The 22,746-nt window shown below is 38.9% G+C and overlaps 1 protein-coding gene across 1 annotated transcript; it reads right to left on the bottom strand.

The window, feature by feature from the left end:
• On the bottom strand, window positions 19,438–22,521 carry LOC106507398 (butyrophilin subfamily 1 member A1-like). Its single transcript, XM_021098480.1, has 5 exons — window positions 22,480–22,521; window positions 21,620–21,646; window positions 21,067–21,093; window positions 20,470–20,496; window positions 19,438–20,296 (listed from the first exon to the last, which is right to left on the bottom strand). Exon 5 carries the CDS (start codon window positions 20,103–20,105, stop codon window positions 19,725–19,727), a length of 381 nt encoding a protein of 126 aa, XP_020954139.1. The 5' UTR covers window positions 20,106–20,296; window positions 20,470–20,496; window positions 21,067–21,093; window positions 21,620–21,646; window positions 22,480–22,521; the 3' UTR covers window positions 19,438–19,724.

The raw sequence follows: 22,746 nt of genomic DNA on the forward strand, positions 1-22,746 counted from the left end.
CCCCCACCCCGTCCTCTTTCCTTTCTTCCTGTCTTTATCTTATGCTCCCTGCTTTGTGTTCCCTCCCACATTTTGTTGCTTCTGTATTTCTACCTATATCTTAATCCTGACCATTTTAACTTATTATCTGTATCTTAAACCTGACCGTTTTTATTTATCATGTTTCTTAAAATGCAATACGGAGGTAATACAGGATAGAAAGAGGAAGTATGAGGGATTCAAGAGAGGAAAAGGGATAATGACAGGGAGCAATGGAAAAGATAACAGGAGTAAATGGAGAAGGAAAAAAGCTAAAGGGTTTCCTATGTTTTCTTTTGCAGCCTGGAGGGATGCTCCATTATATCCTGGTGAGTAACATGGACACTGATAAAGACTATCCTACTCTCTACGATATTTGCAATGAACACCTACCACGTGCAAAATAATATACTGAAGATCAAAGAAAATCCAAAGCATACATAACAGGAATCACATAGATTATGCACTATTATAAGCAGATAATAATTTGTTTGAAATGTTAAGTTGTAGAAGGTTTTTCATTTTTCAACTGCACCTTACCTTGTGTTTTGAGCATATGTAGAGTGATTTTCATTGGCGAAAATCTGAGGACACTAACATGAAATATATTTTATTAGGTCAGATACACCATGTTCCCTATTTTCTTGGAAACATCCTCAATAGATGATAGATATTTATCCTTCAGGAACGTTGACTTAGAAGACACAGAAGATGGGTCAGGTCTCAAGTCAGACATAATTTAATAGATTGTAAAAAGAAGTTCAAGTTATGAAAGGGTATATTCCTTGGTTGCTCTTATTCTTGACATAATCCTAGGGAATTTATACTCATGGTCTCTGGACAGACAGGTAGATTTATTTTTTCAGATGCTGGGATCTCATGATTATTTTTTCCTTATAGATTGGAGGAAAGAAGAATTCAAAGCTGGTGAGCCTATCAAGATCCAGCAGGGAACTTGCATTTTGTGGGGTGGCTGGAGGATTCCTGGGTAAAAGTGAGCTGGATCTACCCAGGGCCAGAGGAGTCCTGACAGAACGGGAGCCCTCTGGCCCATGACCACAACCATTGCCAGAAACTTGATAGTCCACTTGTCTTTGCAGCAAATGTGACCCTGGATGAAGCCACTGCCCATCCTGCCCTCCTCGTGTCTGAAAGAGGGAGGCGGGTTACCTGGCAAGAAACTTGTCAAGATCTTCCCAGATCCACACAGAGATTCAACTCCATTCCCTGTGTGCTGGGTCAGCTGCGCATCAACTCAGGGAGGGCCTACTGGGAGGTGGAGGTTGGGGACATGCAATCTTGGGACTTGGGAATTTGTAGAGATAATGTGACCAGGGAGGGGGTATTCACTATGTCCCCACAGAATGGTTTCTGGGCCATTAGGCTCTATGACGGGGACTACTGGGCCCTCACCTCCCCGGAAACTTCTCTTCCTCTAAGAGAAAGACCCCTTAAGGTAGGAATATTCCTGGATTATGAGGCTGGAGATGTATCTTTCTACAACATGACAGATGGATCCCACATTTTCACCTTTCCCCAGAACACATTCTATGGTGTCCTAAGACCACTTTTCAGACTTTGGTCCTCTGACTCGGGCTCCCTAACCATCTGTTCAGCTGAAGGAGAATGTACTGATGTAATTCATAAGCCTACCCTCCAGGCAAAATGATCGCTTTGCCCCAAAGAAGATCACATTTCTCCCCTAGCAAGATATATAAATAGATTTTTTCCTAGTCCCTACTGGTTCATTGTCAATGTGAAGCTCTGTGACACAGACTTGATGATTGTCCCTCATATCAGTTCTTCCTCTTTTTGTCATATATTCCTTCTCATTATTACCTTTTCCTATGACAACCTCCTATAAGTATTAGATTTCCTAGACTCCCCTGGTGCATGTGACTAAAGGATGGTGGTGTATTAAAAGGCGAATTACAAGGATGTGTCCTTAAAGGAAAATTGTGTCTTTCTTTTCTTCTTTACTTTTCTTCTGGCTATAAAGTGTCATGATTAATGGAACTCAAAAAACATATATGACCATGTAATATGACGCAGATGGTAGAGAAATTAAAATGAACTTGGGAATCCGACAACTCCATGGAGCCCCTCTATTGCCCAATTCTAGGATTCTTTTCTGTGAAACATAAACATTTATATCTTTAATCAATTTATGTGTTGGATATTTGTCCCTTGTGATTGATTCTTACCCTTACCAGTGCCCTCTGCCTTTAAGTTGGGCAGCAGATGACATCCACATTGAATATGCAAGTGAAACTGGAGGTATAAGTCCTGTACTTGGTTACATAGCTACTCCTACTCCTGCACTGTGTCAGTCTCATCAGGCCCCTTTATGTCTCCTAATTCATTTGTCACTCCTGACTTCACTTCCTACCCTTTTCCCTACTTGGTGTCATGGCTAATAATTTCAAGTATTCTCTTCCTCAGAAATGGACATCTTGGTGTCATTGTTTTTCTGCCACAATAACTTGGCAAAATACAAATACAAATTAATCTAATTATACATTTCTATACTGGCAGCTTAAAATGCTATAACGGTCTACCCAAATGAGTAGATGTTTCTTTCATATATGTTTAACAATCTTTCAACTCGTGCACACCACTACTATCCCGTAATCCTCTCCAGCCATTTGCATTCCCTTACTTTTGGCAGGCAGTTTTCTTAAACGTTTCTCTTTCTTTAAACTTGCAACTACTGACTCCTTATTCTCAGTTTATGACTGTATTCCTTCTTTGAATTTAATAAGAAGAAGAAACTGAAGAAAAATCCATCATGAGGGAACTATCTGAACTTTTAATAACAAAAAGAACAAACCTATTCAATTCTATATTTCTCTATTATTCCTTCATCACTGTTATATTAGGGAAGAATCTCTCCTCCTTTACTTGAGATGCTGATCCTTCTTCTCTCCATCCATCCTGTACTGACCTCTCTGGTTCTGGGGTCCCTCAGTTATTCCTCTGAGCCTTTGTACTAACTTCTCCCTATGAACCTTCGGGAGCTTGGGCTTATCAGACACAAGCTAGAATAGATTTACAAGGAGATCCCGCTGAATAGCATTGAGAACTATGTCTAGATACTCATGTTGCAACAGAAGAAATGGTGGGGGAAAAACTGTAATTGTAATGTATACATGTAAGGATAACCTGACCCCCTTGCTGTACAGTGGGAAAATAAAATTAAAAAAAAAAATGAACCTTAAAATTCTGAAAATCTTTCTCATTTAAAACCAAAGCAATACAATATTCTATCAACCCCCATGTCTTGTCATAATCAACATTCTCAGAATAGTTATCATATAATCTATTCATATTGCCTGTTTCCTTTTCATCCTCAGCATATTGTATCATATGGGTTTTGTGTCCTCCCTTCCCAACTCCTCAAAATTAACATATTGAATTACTAGTCTCTAGTATTCAGCATGTGACCTTATTTGGAATTAGGGTCATTCAAGTTGTAATTAGCTAGGATGGGGTCATGTTGGAGTAGGGTGGTTCCCTACTCCAACATGACTGGTGTCCTCATAAAAAGGTGAAATGTGGACACAGATGTGAACACAGAGATTGGAATGTTGTTGCCACATGCCAAGAAATATCCAAGATTGCTGGCAAAACATCAGATATTAGAGAGAGGCATGGAAGTGACCATTTTTTAGTGCCTTCAAGGGAGTATGACCCTGCTGATACCTTGGTTTCAGATTTCTAGCATCTGCTAATTGTGAGATGATAATCTTCTGTTGTTTAATCTACTCGGTTTATCAGCCCTTGCAAACTAATACACTCTATTTTTATCCGGAGAATTTTCCTGAACTTTTACACTAAAGCTATCATTTTCACATTAAGTAGGTACAATTCCAGTTGTGTTAACTACATTTGTCTTTGGTTTTATACCAAGGTTTCTCTGGAGGGTCAGCCTTAGAACTCCAGTATTTTCTGGGACCCACTGAGTACAGTCCTCAGTTATTAAGTGCTAGGCAGTAAGAAGACAACCTATAGACCCAAGAAGAACCATCAATTCTTCTGAATTAATTTCCTGTAATTCAATCACAATTTTTCTCTTTAAAATTTAAGCAGAATTTGAACCTAACACACTAGTCAAGCTTCATCTGCCTATTTTATGGTTCATCTCCTGTAGGTTTTATACAGATTAAAATATAGCCATATTCTAAGGAGATTCTAAGTGTCTTTGTCCTGCAAATTCCTTACAACTTTATTGTTTCTTTGTGTGAAAAATTATAAAACTTGCGGTTCTGGCCTCTCTTCTCTATACCTTCATGCACACGAAAAGAAATTTGTTCTCTTTCCCCCTGTTAATCTGATTTATGTCAATTTTATTATTAGTTCAGTCGCAAGAACTCAAGAGAGATAGAGGAGGAAATTCCCCCTTCCTTAGCACTGCTTCTTGCATGATGGAAATGTTATCAACCTACCCTCAGGTAACTGACTGATCACTCTGAAGAATGGTGTGAGACCCGGGACTCACATTATTGGTTGGTTTCTGATTGTAGCCAGGTTGGTCTTGGTGAGTGGAAGTTGATGTTGCTGAGCCAGATGCATAGGTTTCATCCCTGCAGATGTGGCTGCTTCTTTCACAAGTACAGTGGGCCGTGAGAGGGGTGACTAGGGAGAGAGACCGACTGGTATCCACAGATCAGGTCATTCTATTTATGTTACCATTAAAATATCCACCACTGTGGTTACCCTTTGCGGAGCATTCACATAGGACACAGATATCTTCATGTTTTCCTCTTTAGAGAGGTCTATACACATCCCTCTTCCCTTGTCACCAATTTTTCATCATGTTCTTTCCAAATTCCTGGCCGTGCAGCCAAACCTTGGACACAGGCCATGAATTTGTTTATAATAACACATCTGGCCAGTTCTCTTTCCAAGCAAAATTAACAATCAAGTGCACTGCTACAGTTCTGCCTACTTGGAGGATTTTCCTTGGCCACTGTCCTTCAGGGATGTCCCAGAAAGGAGCTATAGTGCGAGAAGTGTCCACTTTTGGATGGTGCCTGTCTGTCACACAGAACCATCTATAAACCTGGCTCAACTTTACTCCTTCTCTGAGGGCTAGTTGTAGGGAACTCACCATGGGTCCATAGGCACAGACTGGGAAAGATAAGAGAGTATAGCAAGACTGGGGACCATGGGCATTAGAACCAATTTTTTATGGAAGTTATTTGTATCCTCAGGGCCTGCCCAAGCCTGATCTCATATACCCCTTCCGCTGGATGTGGTGCTGCACAGGCTCAACTTTATGGCTTGGTGGGTGTGATGTTTTGATTTAGAATAAATATATGTTTGGTCTTTGTCTCTATTCGTGGCTTAGAGTGCCTAAAACGCTGGGAATTTCCTAAGAGATGAGAACAATAAAGGCGTCTTTTGTTATGTTAATAAGGAGGTTTTTTAGAAAGCCAGGTAACCTAAGAAAGTGTTCTTATTTGGCAAGTGATTAGAGGGTTAAAATTTTGAGCCATCTGGTGGGGCGGGGGAGAGGAGCTGGAGTTTGAATTAAACCTGAAAAGGACTAGGCTCTGAGAGTCAGGGTTGGTGAACACACGGAGATTTGGGGAGAGTGGTGTGCCCCTTCCCGCATACCTTGCCCTGTGCATTGCTTCCATCTGGCTGTTCCTGAGTTACATCCTTTTATAATGAACTGGAGACCTAGTAAGTAAAACTGTGCTCTGAGTTCTGTGAGCTGCTCTAGCAAATTTGTCAGATTAGAGGCTGGGTCCTGGAAACTTCCAGTCTAAAGGAGAACAAGTAACAACCTGGACTTGTGATTGGTCTCTGAAGTAGGGGGCAGTGCTGTAGGACTGAGACCTTACCCTGTGTGATGTGATGCTATCTCCAGGTGGATAGTGTCAGAATGGAGATGAATCGTAGGACACGTACCTCATGTTGGAGAATTGCTTTGTGGTGTGAGGAAAAAACCAGTATCAAAATTGGTGTTGGAACAGCAGTGTATCAGATAACACCCAGTTTCTAACTGGAAGCTCAGGTCACATGCTAATTTGTGACTCATGGTCATGTGTTCAGTCTCTGCTAAGATAAGTTTTTAGCAAGCCAAAAACTGTTTCTGCAAAAGAGAGAAGTTGTGCGCAGAGGATGACAGAAATGTCCCCCCAACAATCTAAGGGACTGCTTTGTGACTCACCTATATGGGCCTATCAAAGTCTCAAACAGCATCTCTCAAACTACCACTTTAGGCACCACTGAATTTGTTGCAGCCTGTAGCCCAAGTGGCAGAACAGCTTGAATGGCAGCCCATACTCGATGTAGAGCCTTTTTTTGTTCTGTATCCCACTCAAAACAAAGAGCTTCCAGGTCACATAAATGGGAAGGGGTGGCACACCTAGATGAAGAATATGATGCCACTCCAAATCCGAAGAGGCCCACTAGGCGTTATGACTCTTTTTTGGTGGAGAGAGAGGCCAGATGCCACAAAATTATCTTTAACCTTAGAAAGAATATCTCTATATGCCGTACAGCACTAAACCTCTAGAAATTTCACTAGTGTAGAAGTTCCCCGAATCTTTGTTGGACTTATTTCCCATCTTCTGAATGTCAATATCTTTCTTACCAATAAATTCAGAGTAGTTGCTACATTGTGTTCACTAGGTCTAGTCAGCACAATGTCATCAATGTGACTGAACAGTGTAGTGTCCATGGAAGGGAAAGGTGACCAAGGTCCCTGGAGACTAAATTGCAACATAGGGCTAGAGAGTAGATATGCCCCTGAAGTAGGACAGAGAAGTTATATCGGTGGCCTTGCTCGTTGAAAGCATTACTGCTTCTGGTGGTCTCTAACAACGAGTATCAAGGAAAAGCACTTGCAAGATCAATAGCTACTTATCAGAGGGTATGTTAATTTGCTCAAGCAATAAAACCACATCTAATACAGCAGATACAATTGAGGTCACCACCTGGTTAAGTTTGTGATAATCCATGATCATCCTCCCACCTGTTTTCTGTATAAGCCAAATGGGTGCATTGAAGGAAGATGTGGGAAATCACTACCTCTGTGTCCTTCAAGTCACTGACGATGGCACTAATCTCTGCAGTCACTCCAGGAAAATGGTATTTGTATATTATTTTCACAGAAGTCTTCCACTTGGCCTTTTTTTTTTTTTTTTTCCCCTAATAGCTTTCATCCCACTTGTCGGGAACAAATGTGGATATTCTGCTATTTTCTGAGTGAGTCTATTCCAATTATACATTCTGAAACTGGGTAAATGACCACAGGATGGGTTTGGGGGCCTATTCTACCCAGTGTAAAATGAACCCAAGCTAAAACTCCTTGGATCCCCTACCCTTCATAAGCTTGTACTCTTGACTTGTGGACTTCAGTAAAGTTCGAGGTCTCCTGGAATTAGTGTCAGCTCAGAGTCAGTGTCCAGAAATCCATGAAAGGTCTGATTATTTCCTTTTACCCAGTACATAGTCACCCTGGTCACCACAGGTCCCTCTGAGGAGGGTTAGGAGGAAGAGTAACTGCATGAATTTTTGACACTCTCTTTCATTAATTTTTGCCCTTAAGACCTTCAACTGACTAGATGAGGCCGTCTTTATTACAGAGGTTAATATGCTTAAAGTCAGTTGATTTTAGATGCTAACCATACCTGCAACATATCTTCACAGTAGCATCTAGATCATCAGTTGATTAAATAACTGAGTACGATAGCCTAGCCAGGCTGACAAATAAAACGATGAGCATAGGCTCAACCTCTATCCTTCCAATCAGTATAACCAAGTTAGCTAAGGAAGGCATCCATAATACCTTATGAGATTCTTGGTAACTCTCTGCCCAGCTGTCGGGCTTAGATAAACTGAAGGTATCATTTACTCTGCCCTAGGAAGTTGATTCCAAACAGGTATTCCCAAACCAACGGACACATTCTGAAGTTATTTGTTAAGTTTAAACCTCCCAACGCACTGGATGATGTTCTAAGGAAGGATCTCACATTCTTATGATTCATGCGTTGACCCTAAACACTACCGTTTGAATCGCTTCCCTTTGGTTTCTATACCAATTGATACTGTGACATTGAATAATGTTTTGTATTAATTATGCTTTGGCTATGGACATAGGACAACTATGAACAATATGGAATGAAGGGTTTGCAATAGGTATTTGACTATAGAATTGTTGGAGCTGGTCAAGATGTCTACAAAAATCCACTGCAAGGGTTTACTAATTTTTTAATGTTAGTGACAGCTTGTCAATTTAATCTTAAAAAAAGGTCACCTGTTTTGATTTAAATGCATGTATTTGGAAACTCTTTTCCTTCCATAAGAATGGATAAGTTATTTTGGTTTATCAGCCTGAAGCATGTCAGAAAAATCAGGGATCATGTTTCTAAAAACTATATGCCGAGAGCATCTTAAAAATAGAATATTGCTGGATTAGGTAGATGTGGTATTATATATATATATATATATAATATATATATTATATATATATATATAATGGAATACTACTCAGCCATTAAAAAGAACAAAATAATGCCTTTGCAGCAACATGGATGAAACTAGAGACTCTCATACTGAGTGAAGTAAGTCAGAATGTGAAAGACAAAAACCACATGATATCACTTATATCTGGAATCTAATATAGGGCACAAATGAACCTTTCCACAGAAAAGAGAATCATGGAGATGTAGAATTGACTTGTGGTCGCCAAAGGGGAGGGGGAGGGTGTGAGATAGATGGTGTGCTTGGGGTTAATAGATGCAGACTATTGCCTTTGGAATGGATTAGCAATGAGATCCTGCTGTGTAGCACTGGAAACTATGTCTGGTCACTTATGATGGAGCATGATAATGTGAGAAAAAAGAATGTATACATCTATGTGTAACTGGGTCACCATGCTGTGCAGTAGAAAATTGACAGAACACTGTAAACCAGCTATAATGGGAAAAAATAAATAAATAATAGAATACTGGGAATTTGTGGTGCCAGAATTTGAGGCAGCCCACTGCCTAGGTCATAAATACATGAATTCAATATTCTTTTTACTGAAGTACTTTAAAGGGAATTTTAACTATCAGAAAAAATACCATAAGGAGTTGCCCATTGAGGAACTTTTCTGTGTGGGTGAGCTGGTAGTTTGGAGCAGTTGGTTTGAGGGGGCCTGTCCATTCACATAATGACTACAGTTGTGGGAATTAGTCCTGCCAGGAGGTCCCCCATATGCCCTTTCTTAGGCCCAGACCAGGTGGCAGAGAGAGTTGAGTTCTCTGATCTCTAACATGGAGAAAGGACTATAGTGAATGGTGATCTGAGAGTCTTTATCTCTGGTACTTGATATGGCAGCAGCCACTTCCTAGGGCTTTGGAGTAAATAAACTAGAATCTTTCATTGAAAACTGACTGCAAGAGAATGTAGAAGAAATAAATCACTTGGAGAGAAAGTGCTGAAAAAGAACATTAAACTTTATACTCAAGAATTCAGGGAAAAGAGATAAGAGATGTGGAGGAAGAGAGAAGGCCCTGAGGATGTAAGAGATAACTTGTAAAGGAAGAAGAGTGAAATGCCAAGAGCAGGAAGCTAAGCCCCTCCCTTACCCCTGGAAGGGATGCCTTCCCAAGCTTGCTATTTCTGCTCCCACAGACTTTCCCAGTCCCTTTCTTTTGACTTCCCAGTAGCCAGTGCTCTGTAATCCTCCAGGTCCTAGACCTCAGTTTTTACTCCCTTGGGTGGGGCTCTCTGCTGCTCGGGGTGAGCCCTAATTAATGTCGTCTATGTTCAGCTGCCACTCGGACCTCATCACACACTCTTGTGCTAAAGGAAAGTTTCTCAAAAAGGATAAACGCAGTTATTATTACATGTTGATGCTCTTTGTAGCTCCGCCTTTGGCCTCTGGGCTTGGTGGTTTTAAACAATCTCCTAAGAGTGGGCCCATAGTTATTCTTAAAGAATTTTATGTTATGTGAGAGAGCAGAATCCCCTTGCTCCATAAGTCAGTTTTGTGAATGGAGAGAGTACTCTGTGGAGCACAGAATCCCACGCCTCAACTGTGCCATCAAAGCAACATAAACATTTTAGAACGTTCTTGATGTGACACACAGCAAGTGTTTATTAATTTGGAAAATTCGTGACTTAAACATGCCAAGGAGAATATACTCTATATATTCATAACACAAATATTTTTTTTTTACCAACTCTGCTGAACAAAACAGATCAATTCCTGGCTGTCATGGACTTCATTCCTACACCGTTTACCTCTCTCTGACAACTTGCTTGAGTTTGAACTCTTTCGGTCTTTTTGTCTTATTGAGTAATAGATAATTGGTATCCCCAGAAGATATTGATACATTATTGTTAACTAAAGTTTTGTGTTTGTTTAGATGTCCTTACTTTTTATTTACTGTCATTTTCTGCTACAAAACTCATATTACATTTTTTATTTTTTATTTTTTTCATTTATAACAATTTTTATTTTTTGCATTATAGCTGGTTTAGATGTTTCTCCTCTTGGCTATGGCAATTTCTCGGATTTTCCTTGGTTTGAAAATGACCTTGACAATTTTCAGGAGTCCTTGTCAGGAATTTTATATGTCGTCAAACTGAGAGTTGTCTGGTGTTTTTCTCATGGAAAGACAAGAGGAAGATTGCAGAGGTAAACTGCCATTTTCATCACGTAATATCAAGAGTATATGCTATCAACAAGATTTATGTTGGACTCATTGACCTCACTGAGGTAAGGTTTATGAGCTTTCTCCACTGCACAATTATTCCTTTCCACCTCCCATTTCCATACCATACACTGTGGAAAGCGTCACTGTGTGAACCCCCACATCTAAGGAGTGAAAAGGTATGCTTCCCCTCCTTGAGGACAAAGTAATACAACCTATGTATATTACTTGGAATTCATTTACATGAAATGTTTGTCTCTTTTTCTCCTGATTAATTAATTTAATCATTTTTTTTATCAAGATGGATGGACTTATGGATATTTACTTTATAATTTAGGTTAATGCAATATTATTTCATCTTGTTATTTAAACTGTTCCAGCTTTGACCATTGTGAGCTCTTTCATTTGGCTTCTGCACCTCTTTGATATGCCCTCATCAACTTTTTTAGCCCTTTTTACTTTCTGATACTACAAAATGCTTCGGAGCCAGTCCTAGAATCAACCATTTCTCCGTGGAGCCCCGCATGGTTCTTTTTATTGGAGAATGGTATTAAAAATTACATCTGGGAGTTCCTGCTTTGGCTCAACAGGCTGGGCAGTGTTTTGGGAGCATTGGGACACAGGTTCCATCCCCAGCCTGGCACAGTGGGCTAAGGATCTAGTGTTGCCGCTGCTGTGGCTTCAGTTGTGACTTTGGCTCAGATGTGATCCCTGGCCTGGGAACTCCATATGCTGCTGGGAGGCTAAAAAAGCAAACAAACAAAAAGCAGTATCTGGATGCTAGGTTTGTGGAGCTACTTTTTAAAATCTTTCCTTACTTTTATTGATCAAACAAAGGAGATATAGTAGACTCTAAAGATTTGTCTTCTTCTGAGGTGATCCTGTCTTTACTTTTGGTTCTGGATCAAGGTTGTTTCCTGTTGTTGCTACTGACCTTTCCTAAGTGCACATTCTAGTAAATTTGGAAAATTTAGCACGAATCTTCTGTTAATATCATCTGTGGCTCTACTTGTAAATCAGGAAATCCCTCTACCTCCAGAAAGAGTTCACTGAGATAAATAACTAATCCTATGGCTGGGATTTTTGGTGACAAGTAGTTCAAATCTGAGGGAAGGGATACCGATTCTTAGCAAACATGAACCCTTAAAAAGGAGCTTATTTATACCTCTCAGAGTGCCAGAATCTCCTCAATACACAATAATGCTATTGTGATCCCATAACAATCTCCATTGTGTGACCGTTTGCTCTTGATGGATAACCTCTCTGAAGCATGTGACATTTTTATCTTCAGCAGCTGTTATCATTTCTCTCTTATACAGGTTGCAAATTTGACTTTAAGAAATCTCCACAAAATAGTCCTAATCCTGCTTGATGACCTCTCAGGATGACCACTGTTCCAAGTGCTTAGTCCTTTAGGTGTTTGAATATTATTACCTTAATCTCCCAAAGGTTTTTCCTTTTCAGATTGTATTATTTTCTTAAGGCTACTATAACAAATTACCAAAAACTTGGTGGTTTAAAAGATCAGAAATTTATCCTCTCCCAGTTCCAAAAGACAGAAGTCTGAAATCAAGGTCTTAGTAGCAGTGCACCCTCTCTGAAAGCTCTAGGCGAAAGTACTTTCTGTTTCTTCCAGCTTCTGGTGGTGACACAGACATTCCTTGGCTTGTGGTTATATAACTTCTATCTGTGCATCCATTTTCCCAAGGCCACCTTCTCTGCATGTGTCTCTTATAAGGACATTTATTTTTGAATTTAGAGCCTACTTGGAACATTGAGGAAGGTTTTCTCTCAATATCCTTAACTTAATTACATTTACAATTGCTCTTTTTCCAGATAAGGTTGAGTTCATAGGTTCTGGGGTTTAAGACATGGATCGATCTTTCGGGAAGCCACCATTCAACCCACTCCACAGGCTCAACATCTTCAATCATTTTAACCATTTATTCTTCTTTGGGGGGTGTCCAAATTATTCTCAGAGTTGTCATATTCTTTTCATGATCAAATTTGTCAATTCCTTATCAAACTATGCCTCTAAGAACATGGTAGGTCCTGATGTAATCAGTGAATACTAGAATGAGACTACTATATTTTTCTGTATTGAGCAGTCAAATGAGTCCAATGACACTCATCAGAGCACCAATGACAACTTTCAGAGAAGAGGGAAGTTTCTTCTAGAACTTGGACTTTACCATTTTCATTGCTTTCTTTTAATTGCTTGTCCATGAGAGAGACTGTGAAGGGAAACAGGAACCACAGGAGAAGGAGTGGTAGCTAGCAGGATCATGTCTAAGATGAGGTAGGTACTGAGTGTGGTTCTATCCCCTACCAGCACTTGCCTGGGAGATTGAAGGATGCCCTAGAGGATTTCATGTCCTTTCTCATCCTTATGCTCCTCCTTGTAATGTCACAGAGTTCTTTGGGAATTCAGAAGGAAGAGAAAATTTGAAACGGTTATCCATTCGATAACCAGAGATGGTTTTCTTGTGATACTGGTAAATGAAACATTTCTTTTCTCTCTCTCTGCTCATTCATTATGCTTGATGCTTAGAGATGCTGATTGAAGGGGAAAAAAAATCCCCCAAAGAGAAAGAGAATCCTTTTATACCCTTGTTGAATATCTATTCTGCACAGGGGACTCTGCTAGGCATAAGGGGATGCTGGCTCCCCTCAGAGAATGCATGAGTAATGAAATGGTGTAAATATAGAAGTAACAATAATTCAAGAGGTATACCTTAATTTACGTTTTTGAGAATACACTTTTCTTTATTGTCATATAGAAGAGGGAAGAAATGATGTAAACTTTAACAGCATTATGGTTTCTTATTTCCCTGTGCTAATTCAGACTCTCCTTCCCTCACTTTTAGTTCATTAATTCAAAAGGAAAATGGAAACTTCCAAAGTAAACCACATAGGGTATATATTCCCAAATGACTGTTTAGTAGTATGTGCACAGAATAATGATTGGACACTATTCACAATACAAACATTGTCAGAATTTAATTTTTATTTTATTTTATTTTATTTTATTTATTTATTTTTTTGCCTTCTCTATGGCCGAATTGGTGGCATATGGAGGTTCCCATGCTAGGGGTCTAATCAGAGCTGTAGCTGCCGGGCTACACCACAGCCACAGCAACGGGGGATCCGAGCTGTGTCTGCGACCTACACCACATCTCATGGCACTGCCGGATCCTAAACCCACTGAGTGAAGCCAGTGATTGAACCTGCAACCTCATGGTTCCTAGTCGGATTTGTTAACCACTGCGCCACAACGGGAACTGCTGTTTGTAGACTTTTTGATGATGGCCATTCTAGCTGGTGTAAGGTGATAACCTGATTGTGGTTTTGATTTGCATTTCTCTAATAATGAGTGATGTTGAATACCTTTTCATGTGTTTTTTGGCCATCTGTATGTCTTTGGAGAATTGTCTGTTTAGCTCTTCTGCCCATTATTTGATGGGTTTTTTTTTTTTGTTTTGTTTTTTGGTATTGAGCGGTAGGAGGCGTTTACAGATTTTGGAGATGAATCCCTTGTCAGTCGCTTCATTTGCAAAGATTTTCTCCCATTCTGTGGGTTGTCTTTTTGTTTTGTTTAGGGTTTCCTTTGCTGTGCAGAAACTCTTAAGTTTGATTAGGTCCCATTTGCTTACTTTTGTTTTTACTGTCATTACTCTAAGAAGTGGATTTGAGAAGATGTTGCTGTCATTTATGTTGGAGCATATTTGGCCTATGTTTTCCTCTAAGAATTTTATAGTATCTGGTCTTCTATTTAAGTCTTTAATCCATTTTGAGTTTATTTTTGTGTATGGTGTTAGGGACTGTTCTAATTTCATTCTTTTCTGTGTGGCTGTCCAGTTTTCCCAGCACCACTTATTGAACAGGCTGTCTTTTCTGCATTGTATAATCTTGCCTCCTTTGTCATAGCTTAGATGGCTATATGTGTGTAGGTTGAATTCTGGGCTTTCTATCCTGTTTCACTGATCTATATTTCTGTCTTTGGGCTGGTACCTTACTGTTTTGAGGATTGTTGCTTTGTAGTATAGTCTGAAGTCAGGGAGCCTGATTCCTCCAGCTCCATTTTTCTTTTTTGGGATGTCTTTGGCTATTCTGGGTTTTTCGTGCTTCCAAACAAACTTGAAAATATTTTGTTTGAGTTCTGTGAAAAATGTCCTTGGTCATTGGATAGGGGTTGCATTGAATCTGTAGATTGCTTTGGGTAGTATAGTCATTTTGATAATATTAACTCTTCCAATCCAAGAGCATGGCATGTCTTTCTATCTATTTGTGTCATCTTTGGTTTCTTTCATCAGTGTCTTCTAGTTTTCGGAGTACAGGTCTTTTGTCTCTTTAGGTAGGTTTACTCCTAGGTATTTTATTCTTTTGGATGCGATGGTAAATGGGATTGCTTCCCTAATTTCTCTTTCTTTCATTGTTAGTGTATAGAAATGCCATCGATTTCTGTGTATTGATTTTGTATCCTGCGACTTTGCCAAAGTCATGAATGAGCTCTAACAGTTTTCTGGTAGCTTCTTTAGGATTCTCTAGGTATAGTATCATGTCATTTGCAAATAGCAATAGTTTTACTTCTTCCTTTCCAATGTGGATTCCTTGTATCTCTCTTACTTCTCATATCACTGTGGCTAGGACTTCCAAAACTACGTTGAATAGTACTGACAAGAGCAGACATCCTTGTCTTGTTCCTGATCTCAGTGGGAATTCTTTCAGCTTTTCACCATTGAGAATGATGTTTGCTGTGGATTTGTCAAATATGGCCTTTATTATGGTGAGGTAGGTTCCCTCCGTGTCCACTTTCTGAAGGGTTTTTATCAGAAATGGGTGTTGGATTTTGTCAAAGGCTTTTTTTGGCATCTATCGAGAGGATCATATGGTTTTTATTCTTCAGTTTGTTAATGTGGTGTATCACACTGATGGATTTGCAGATATTGAAGAACCCTTGCATCCCTGGAATAAATTCCACTGGATCATGATGTACAATCCTTTGAATGTATTGTTGGATGTGCTTTGCTAGTATTTTGTGGAGCATTTTTGCATTGATGTTCATCAGTGAAATTGGCCTTTAGTTTTCTTTTTTTGTGGTATCTTTGTCTGATTTTGGTATCAGGGTGATGGTGGCCTCATAGAATGAGTTTGGGAGTATCCCTTCCTCTGCAGTTTTTTGAAATAGTTTCAGAAGGAGAGGTGTTAGCTCTTCTCTAAATGCTTGACAGAATTTGCCAGTGAAGCCATCTGGTCCAGGACTTTTGTTTGTTGGAAGTTTTAAAATCACAGTTTCAATTTCAGTACTTGTGATTTGTTCATTCGTTTTTTCTATTTCATCTTGGTTTAGTCTTGGATGGTTGTACATTTCTAAGAATTTGTCTATTTCTTCTAGGCTTCCATTTTATTGGCATATAGTTGCATACAGTAGAATCTTACAGTCTTTGTATTTCTGTGATGTCTGTTATGTCTCCTTTTTCATTTCTAATTTTATTGATTTGAGTCCTCTCTCTTTTTTTCTTGATATGTCTGGCTAAGTGTTTATATCAATGAACCAGCTTTTCATTTCATTGATCTTTTCTATGGTTTTCTTTGTTTCTATTTCATTGATTTCTGCTCTGATCCTTAAGATTTCTTCTACTAACTTTAGGTCTTGTCGGTTCTTCTCTCTCTAGCTGCTTTAGATGTAAAGTTAGCTTGTTTATTTGAGCTTTTTCTTGTTTCTTGAGGTGGGCTTGTATCACTACAAAGTTTCCTCTTGAATAGCTTTTGCTGTATCCCATAGGATTTGGAGTGTTGTATCTTTGTTGTCATTTGCTTCTACGTGTTTTTGAATTTCCTCTTTGATTTCTTCAGTGATCCATTGGTTGTTTAGTAGCATGTTGTTGAGTCTCCATGTGTTTTTCTTGTTGTTGATTTCTAGTCATAAAGCATTGTGGTCAGAAAAGAAGCTTGATATGAGTTTGATTTTCTTAAAGTTTCTTAGGTTTCATTTGTAGCCCAGGATGTGATCAATCTTAGAGAATGTTCCATGTGCACTTGAGAAGAATGTGTATTCTGTTGCTTTTGGATGGAATGTCCTATAAATATCTATTAAGCCCATCTGGTCTAATGCTTGATTCAGGATGTGTATTTCCTTATTTATTTTTTATCTGGATGATCTGTCCATTGCTGTAAGTGGTGTGTTAAAGTCCCCCACTATAATTGTGTTATTGTTGATTTGTCCTTTTAAGGTTTAGCAGTTGCCTTATATATTGTAGTGAACCTATGTTGAGTGCGTAGTTATTTAAAATTGTTATATCTTCCTCTTGGATTGATCATTTGATCATTAGGTAGTGACCTTCATTGTCCCTTAAAATATTCTTCATTTTAAAGTCCATTTTGTCTGATATGAGTATTGCTACTCCAGCTTTCTTTTGATCCCCTTTGCATGGAATATTTTCTTCCATCCTCTCACTTTCAATTTGTATATGTCCCTAGAAGTGAAGTGGGTATCTTGAAGACAGCATATATATGGGTCTTGTTTTTGTATCCATTCAGCCAGTCTATGTCTTTTGGTTGGGGCATTTAGTCCATTTACATTTAAGGTAATTATTGATATGTATGTTCTTATTGCCATTTTCTTGATTGCTTTGGATTTGTTTTTGTTGCTCTTTTTTCTTCCCTTCCTCTCTTGTTCTCTCCTCTTTTGGTTTGATGACTATCTTTAGTGTTCTATTTGAGTTGCTTTTTCTTATTTGTTTGTGAATCAATTGTAGATTTTTGGTTTGCAGTTACACTGAAGTTTTGGTATAAGAGTCTGTATACATACAAGGTTGTTTTAAGTTATTGGTCTCTTAATTGCAAGTGCATTTTCCTGCATTTGTACTCTCCTCTTCTCATGATTTTGGATTTTGGTGGCATAATTTTGTGTAGATGATTTCGCATCTTTACTGTATATATACTTTTACCGGTGAGCCTTGTTATTTGTGATATTTTTGTTTCTGGTTGTGGCCTTTTCTGACTAGAGAAGTTCCTTTAGAATTTGTTGTAGAGCTGCTTTAGTGTTGCTGAATTCTCTTAGCTTTTGCTGATCTGTGGAGCTTTTGATTTCTCCTTCAAATCTGAATGAGAGCCTTGCTGGGTAAAGTAATCTTGGTTGGAGGTTTTTTTCTTTCATCATGTGAAGTATATCATGCCACTCCCTTCTGGTCTGCAGAGTTTCTGTTGAAAAATCTGCCAATAACCTTATCAGGATTCCCTTGTACGTTATGTGTTTCTTTTTCCTAGCTGCTTTCAATATTTTCTCTTTGCCTTCAATTTTGGTCAGTTTGATTAATAATATGTGTCTTGGGGTGTCCCTCCTTGGGGTTATTTTATATGGTACTCGTTGTGCTTCCTGGATTTGAGTGAGTGGTTCCTTTCCCATGTTAGGAAAGTTTTCAGCTATTATCTCTTGGAATATTTATTCTGTCTCTTTCCCTCTCTCTTCTCCTTCTGGCACTCCTATAATACAGATGTAGGTGCATTTAATGTTGTCCCAGAGTTCTCTGAGACTCTCTTCATTTGTTTCAGTCTTTTTTATCTTTTCTGTTCTGCATCCATGATTTCCACTAATCTATCCTCCACCTCACTTATTCATTCTTCTGCCTCCTGTTTTCTGCTGTTAGCTGCTTCTGATGAATTTTTTATTTCAGTTATTGTATTTTGCATCTCTTCTTGTTTAAATTTTATATCTTGTATTTCTTTCCTCAGTGTTTCCAGTAAATTATCCATCTTTGCCTCCAGGTTATTTTCAATGTCTTGCATTATCTTTAGCAAGAGAAAGTAGAATTTTAAATAAAATTAACTGCAAAATAAGGGAATGAAAATGGCTGGAGATGCATAGGGTGATTATCAGATAGTACTGGTGTCCACAAGTTGATAGGTGACTGCACGTGTATAAAGAACACACTCTACTAATTTTTATTAATTTTTATAGCATGCCAAGCTGCCAGTATAATAAGTAGAGAAGTTCCCACTGTGAGACAGAGTGTTAGGAATCTGACTGAAGAGGCTCAGGTCACTGTAAAAGTGTGGATAACATCCTGGGTCCTGTTCAGTGAAGTAAAGGATCTGGCATTGCCACAGCTGTGGCATAGGTTTCAGCTGCAGCTTGGATTTAGTCACTGGCCTGGGAATTTCCATATGCCAAGGGTATGGCAGTCAACAAAATTAAGTAGATGACTAGATCAATTTGTATTTGTATTTTGCCAAGTTCATGGGGCAGAAAAAAATGACACCAGGATTTCCATTTCTGAGGAAGAGAATACTTGAAATTATTAGCCATGACACCAAGTAGGGAAAAGGGTAGGAAGTGAAGTCAGGAGTGACAAATGAATTAGGAGACATAAAGGGGCCTGATGAGACTGACACAGTGCAGGAGTAGGAGTAGCTATGTAACCAAGTACAGGACTTATACCTCCAGTTTCACTTGCATATTCAATGTGGATGTCATCTGCTGCCCAACTTAAAGGCAGAGGGCACTGGTAAGGGTAAGAATCAATCACAAGGGACAAATATCCAACACATAAATTGATTAAAGATATAAATGTTTATGTTTCACAGAAAAGAATCCTAGAATTGGGCAATAGAGGGGCTCCATGGAGTTGTCAGACTCCCAAGTTCATTTCAATTTCTCTACCATCTGCGTCATATTACATGGTCATATATGTTTTTTGAGTTCCATTAATCATGACACTTTATAGCCAGAAGAAAAGTAAAGAAGAAAAGAAAGACACAATTTTCCTTTAAGGACACATCCTTGTAATTCGCCTTTTAATACACCACCATCCTTTAGTCACATGCACCAGGGGAGTCTAGGAAATCTAATACTTATAGGAGGTTGTCATAGGAAAAGGTAATAATGAGAAGGAATATATGACAAAAAGAGGAAGAACTGATATGAGGGACAATCATCAAGTCTGTGTCACAGAGCTTCACATTGACAATGAACCAGTAGGGACTAGGAAAAAATCTATTTATATATCTTGCTAGGGGAGAAATGTGATCTTCTTTGGGGCAAAGCGATCATTTTGCCTGGAGGGTAGGCTTATGAATTACAACATCAGTACATTCTCTTTCAGCTGAACAGATGGTTAGGGAGCCCGAGTCAGAGGACCAAAGTCTGAAAAGTGGTCTTAGGACACCATAGAATGTGTTCTGGGGAAAGGTGAAAATGTGGGATCCATCTGTCATGTTGTAGAAAGATACATCCCCAGCCTCATAATCCAGGAATATTCCTACCTTAAGGGGTCTTTCTCTTAGAGGAAGAGAAGTTTCCGGGGAGGTGAGGGCCCAGTAGTCCCCGTCATAGAGCCTAATGGCCCAGAAACCATTCTGTGGGGACATAATGAATGCCCCCTTCCTGGTCACATTATCTCTACAAATTCCCAAGTCCCAAGATTGCATGTCCCCAACCTCCACCTCCCAGTAGGCCCTCCCTGAGTTGATGCGCAGCTGACCCAGCACACAGGGAATGGAGTTGAATCTCTGTGTGGAGCTGGGAAGATCTTGACAAGTTTCTTGCCAGGTAACCCGCCTCCCTCTTTCAGACACGAGGAGGGCAGGATGGGCAGTGGCTTCATCCAGGGTCACATTTGCTGCAAAGACAAGTGGACTATCAAGTTTCTGGCAATGGTTGTGGTCATGGGCCAGAGGGCTCCCGTTCTGTCAGGACTCCTCTGGCCCTGGGTAGATCCAGCTCACTTTTACCCAGGAATCCTCCAGCCACCCCACAAAATGCAAGTTCCCTGCTGGATCTTGATAGGCTCACCAGCTTTGAATTCTTCTTTCCTCCAATCTATAAGGAAAAAATAATCATGAGATCCCAGCATCTGAAAAAATAAATCTACCTGTCTGTCCAGAGACCATGAGTATAAATTCCCTAGGATTATGTCAAGAATAAGAGCAACCAAGGAATATACCCTTTCATAACTTGAACTTCTTTTTACAATCTATTAAATTATGTCTGACTTGAGACCTGACCCATCTTCTGTGTCTTCTAAGTCAACGTTCCTGAAGGATAAATATCTATCATCTATTGAGGATGTTTCCAAGAAAATAGGGAACATGGTGTATCTGACCTAATAAAATATATTTCATGTTAGTGTCCTCAGATTTTCGCCAATGAAAATCACTCTACATATGCTCAAAACACAATGTAAGGTGCAGTTGAAAAATGAAAAACTTGCTACAATGTAATGTTTTAAATACAGCATTATCTGTTAAAATATTGAGTAACCTATGTGGTTCCTGTTATGTATGCTTTGGATTTTCTTTGATCTTCAGTATATTATTTTGCACGTGGTAGGTGTTCATTGCAAATATCGTAGAGAGTAGGATTGTCTTTATCAGTGTCCATGTTACTCACCAGGATATAATGGAGCATCCCTCCAGGCTGCAAAAGAAAACATAGGAAACCCTTTAGCTTTTTTCCTTCTCCATTTACTCCTGTTATCTTTTCCATTGCTCCCTGTCATTATCCCTTTTCCTCTCTTGAATCCCTCATACTTCCTCTTTCTATCCTGTATTACCTCCGTATTGCATTTTAAGAAACATGATAAATAAAAACAGTCAGGTTTAAGATACAGATAATAAGTTAAAATGGTCAGGTTTAAGACATAGGTAGAAATACAGAAGCAACAAAATGTGGGAGGGACAGAGGTGGAACACAAAGCAGGGAGCATAAGATAAAGACAGGAAGAAAGGAAAGAGGACGGGGTGGGGGGCAGAACATGCTGAATCACTCCTCATTTACACTTCAGAGAGAATTCATTACAGAAATTTAGAGAAAGAAAGCAAAGGCTTCTTTGCCCAATATAGACATTTTAATTTTTATGCCTGCATTCTCTCATACTGCTACAGGGACAGGACCCAAGAGAGATGGAAGAAGGAAGCTTTCTGAGAGACAACCATTTACTTACCTTTCTTGAATTGAGCCTTCCTCCTAGCTGAGAGAAAACACAAAACACCCACAGATATGAGAGGATTTCTTGACTTCATGAGGAAGATGCAATTAAGCCATACATTGCTAATGGTTATATCTGCATGTTGGTCAAGTAATTCACATTTTAAAAATAATGAGAAATCTTTCTGGTCCATTCTAAATAAAAAGTTCCCTTCAATTTTAGGAGTACTACATGATATGTAGGTACATGAGAACATAAAATATTCATGTAGAGTACTAAAAAAGAGTTTAAGAATTCTTCATAAGATAGCCTTAGACTATAAGGATACATTACCAAGGAAGTCGGATAGAAAAATCAATATAAAAATATCATGAAGGAAGAGAAATTTGTTGAATACATGTTTGAGTGTATTAGAATAAAAACGAATAAGTAGAGCTAAGGTTGGAAGAGAAATTAAGCAGGTAGAATCAGTACAGCATATTTACAGACAGTAGATCACTTGAGGGTATGTTCAAGGAAAGTGGCCTCGTCAGTCAACTACAGGAGAAAAAGTGTGTAAATCAAAAGGAAAAACTTCTCTCTCTAACCAAGTTTGGAGTCTGAACGTTTACATTAAAAATCAGGACAATATCAGGTACAAAACAGTGGGCACTCCATCTCAGAGGACACGTTAGAGAACCCAGTTTAAAGAATGTTTTTTATTTCAGAGATAACAACATTCTTCTTGCCCAACTCCTTTCATTTAACAAACCTTACAATGAAATCATGGTAATCATCTGGAAGACAGTAAATGAAAGTAATAGCAAAGGAAGGCAAGAAACAAGAGAATATTTCTAGGAAATTTTCTTCCCACCAAAAAACACCAGAAAAGTTACCAATCTCATCCTGAAGTGCTCCTGAAAGATAAATAAAAAAGACTCATGTAATGTGAGGAAATAATCAAAAAAAAAAAAAAAACAGGGAAAGTGGAAGAAATTTCTAGGTGTGGATTAATAATTCAAAATTGACAACAGAATGCATATTTAATAAATATTATACAACAAATGTTATTTTGTAGAGTGGATTGAAATTGATTTTTCATTTTGAAAGTGTTTCCAACTATGCACATTGAACAGATGCTTTTCAGGGAAGCACTCTTTTTA

Source organism: Sus scrofa, chromosome 7 (assembly GCF_000003025.6).
Source record: "Sus scrofa isolate TJ Tabasco breed Duroc chromosome 7, Sscrofa11.1, whole genome shotgun sequence".
NCBI lineage: Eukaryota > Metazoa > Chordata > Mammalia > Artiodactyla > Suidae > Sus > Sus scrofa.

Coding starts and splice junctions, on each gene's coding strand:
- LOC106507398 (XM_021098480.1), bottom strand. CDS start 20,105: ATGCAATCTTGGGACTTGGGAATTTGTAGAGATAATGTGACCAGGAAG.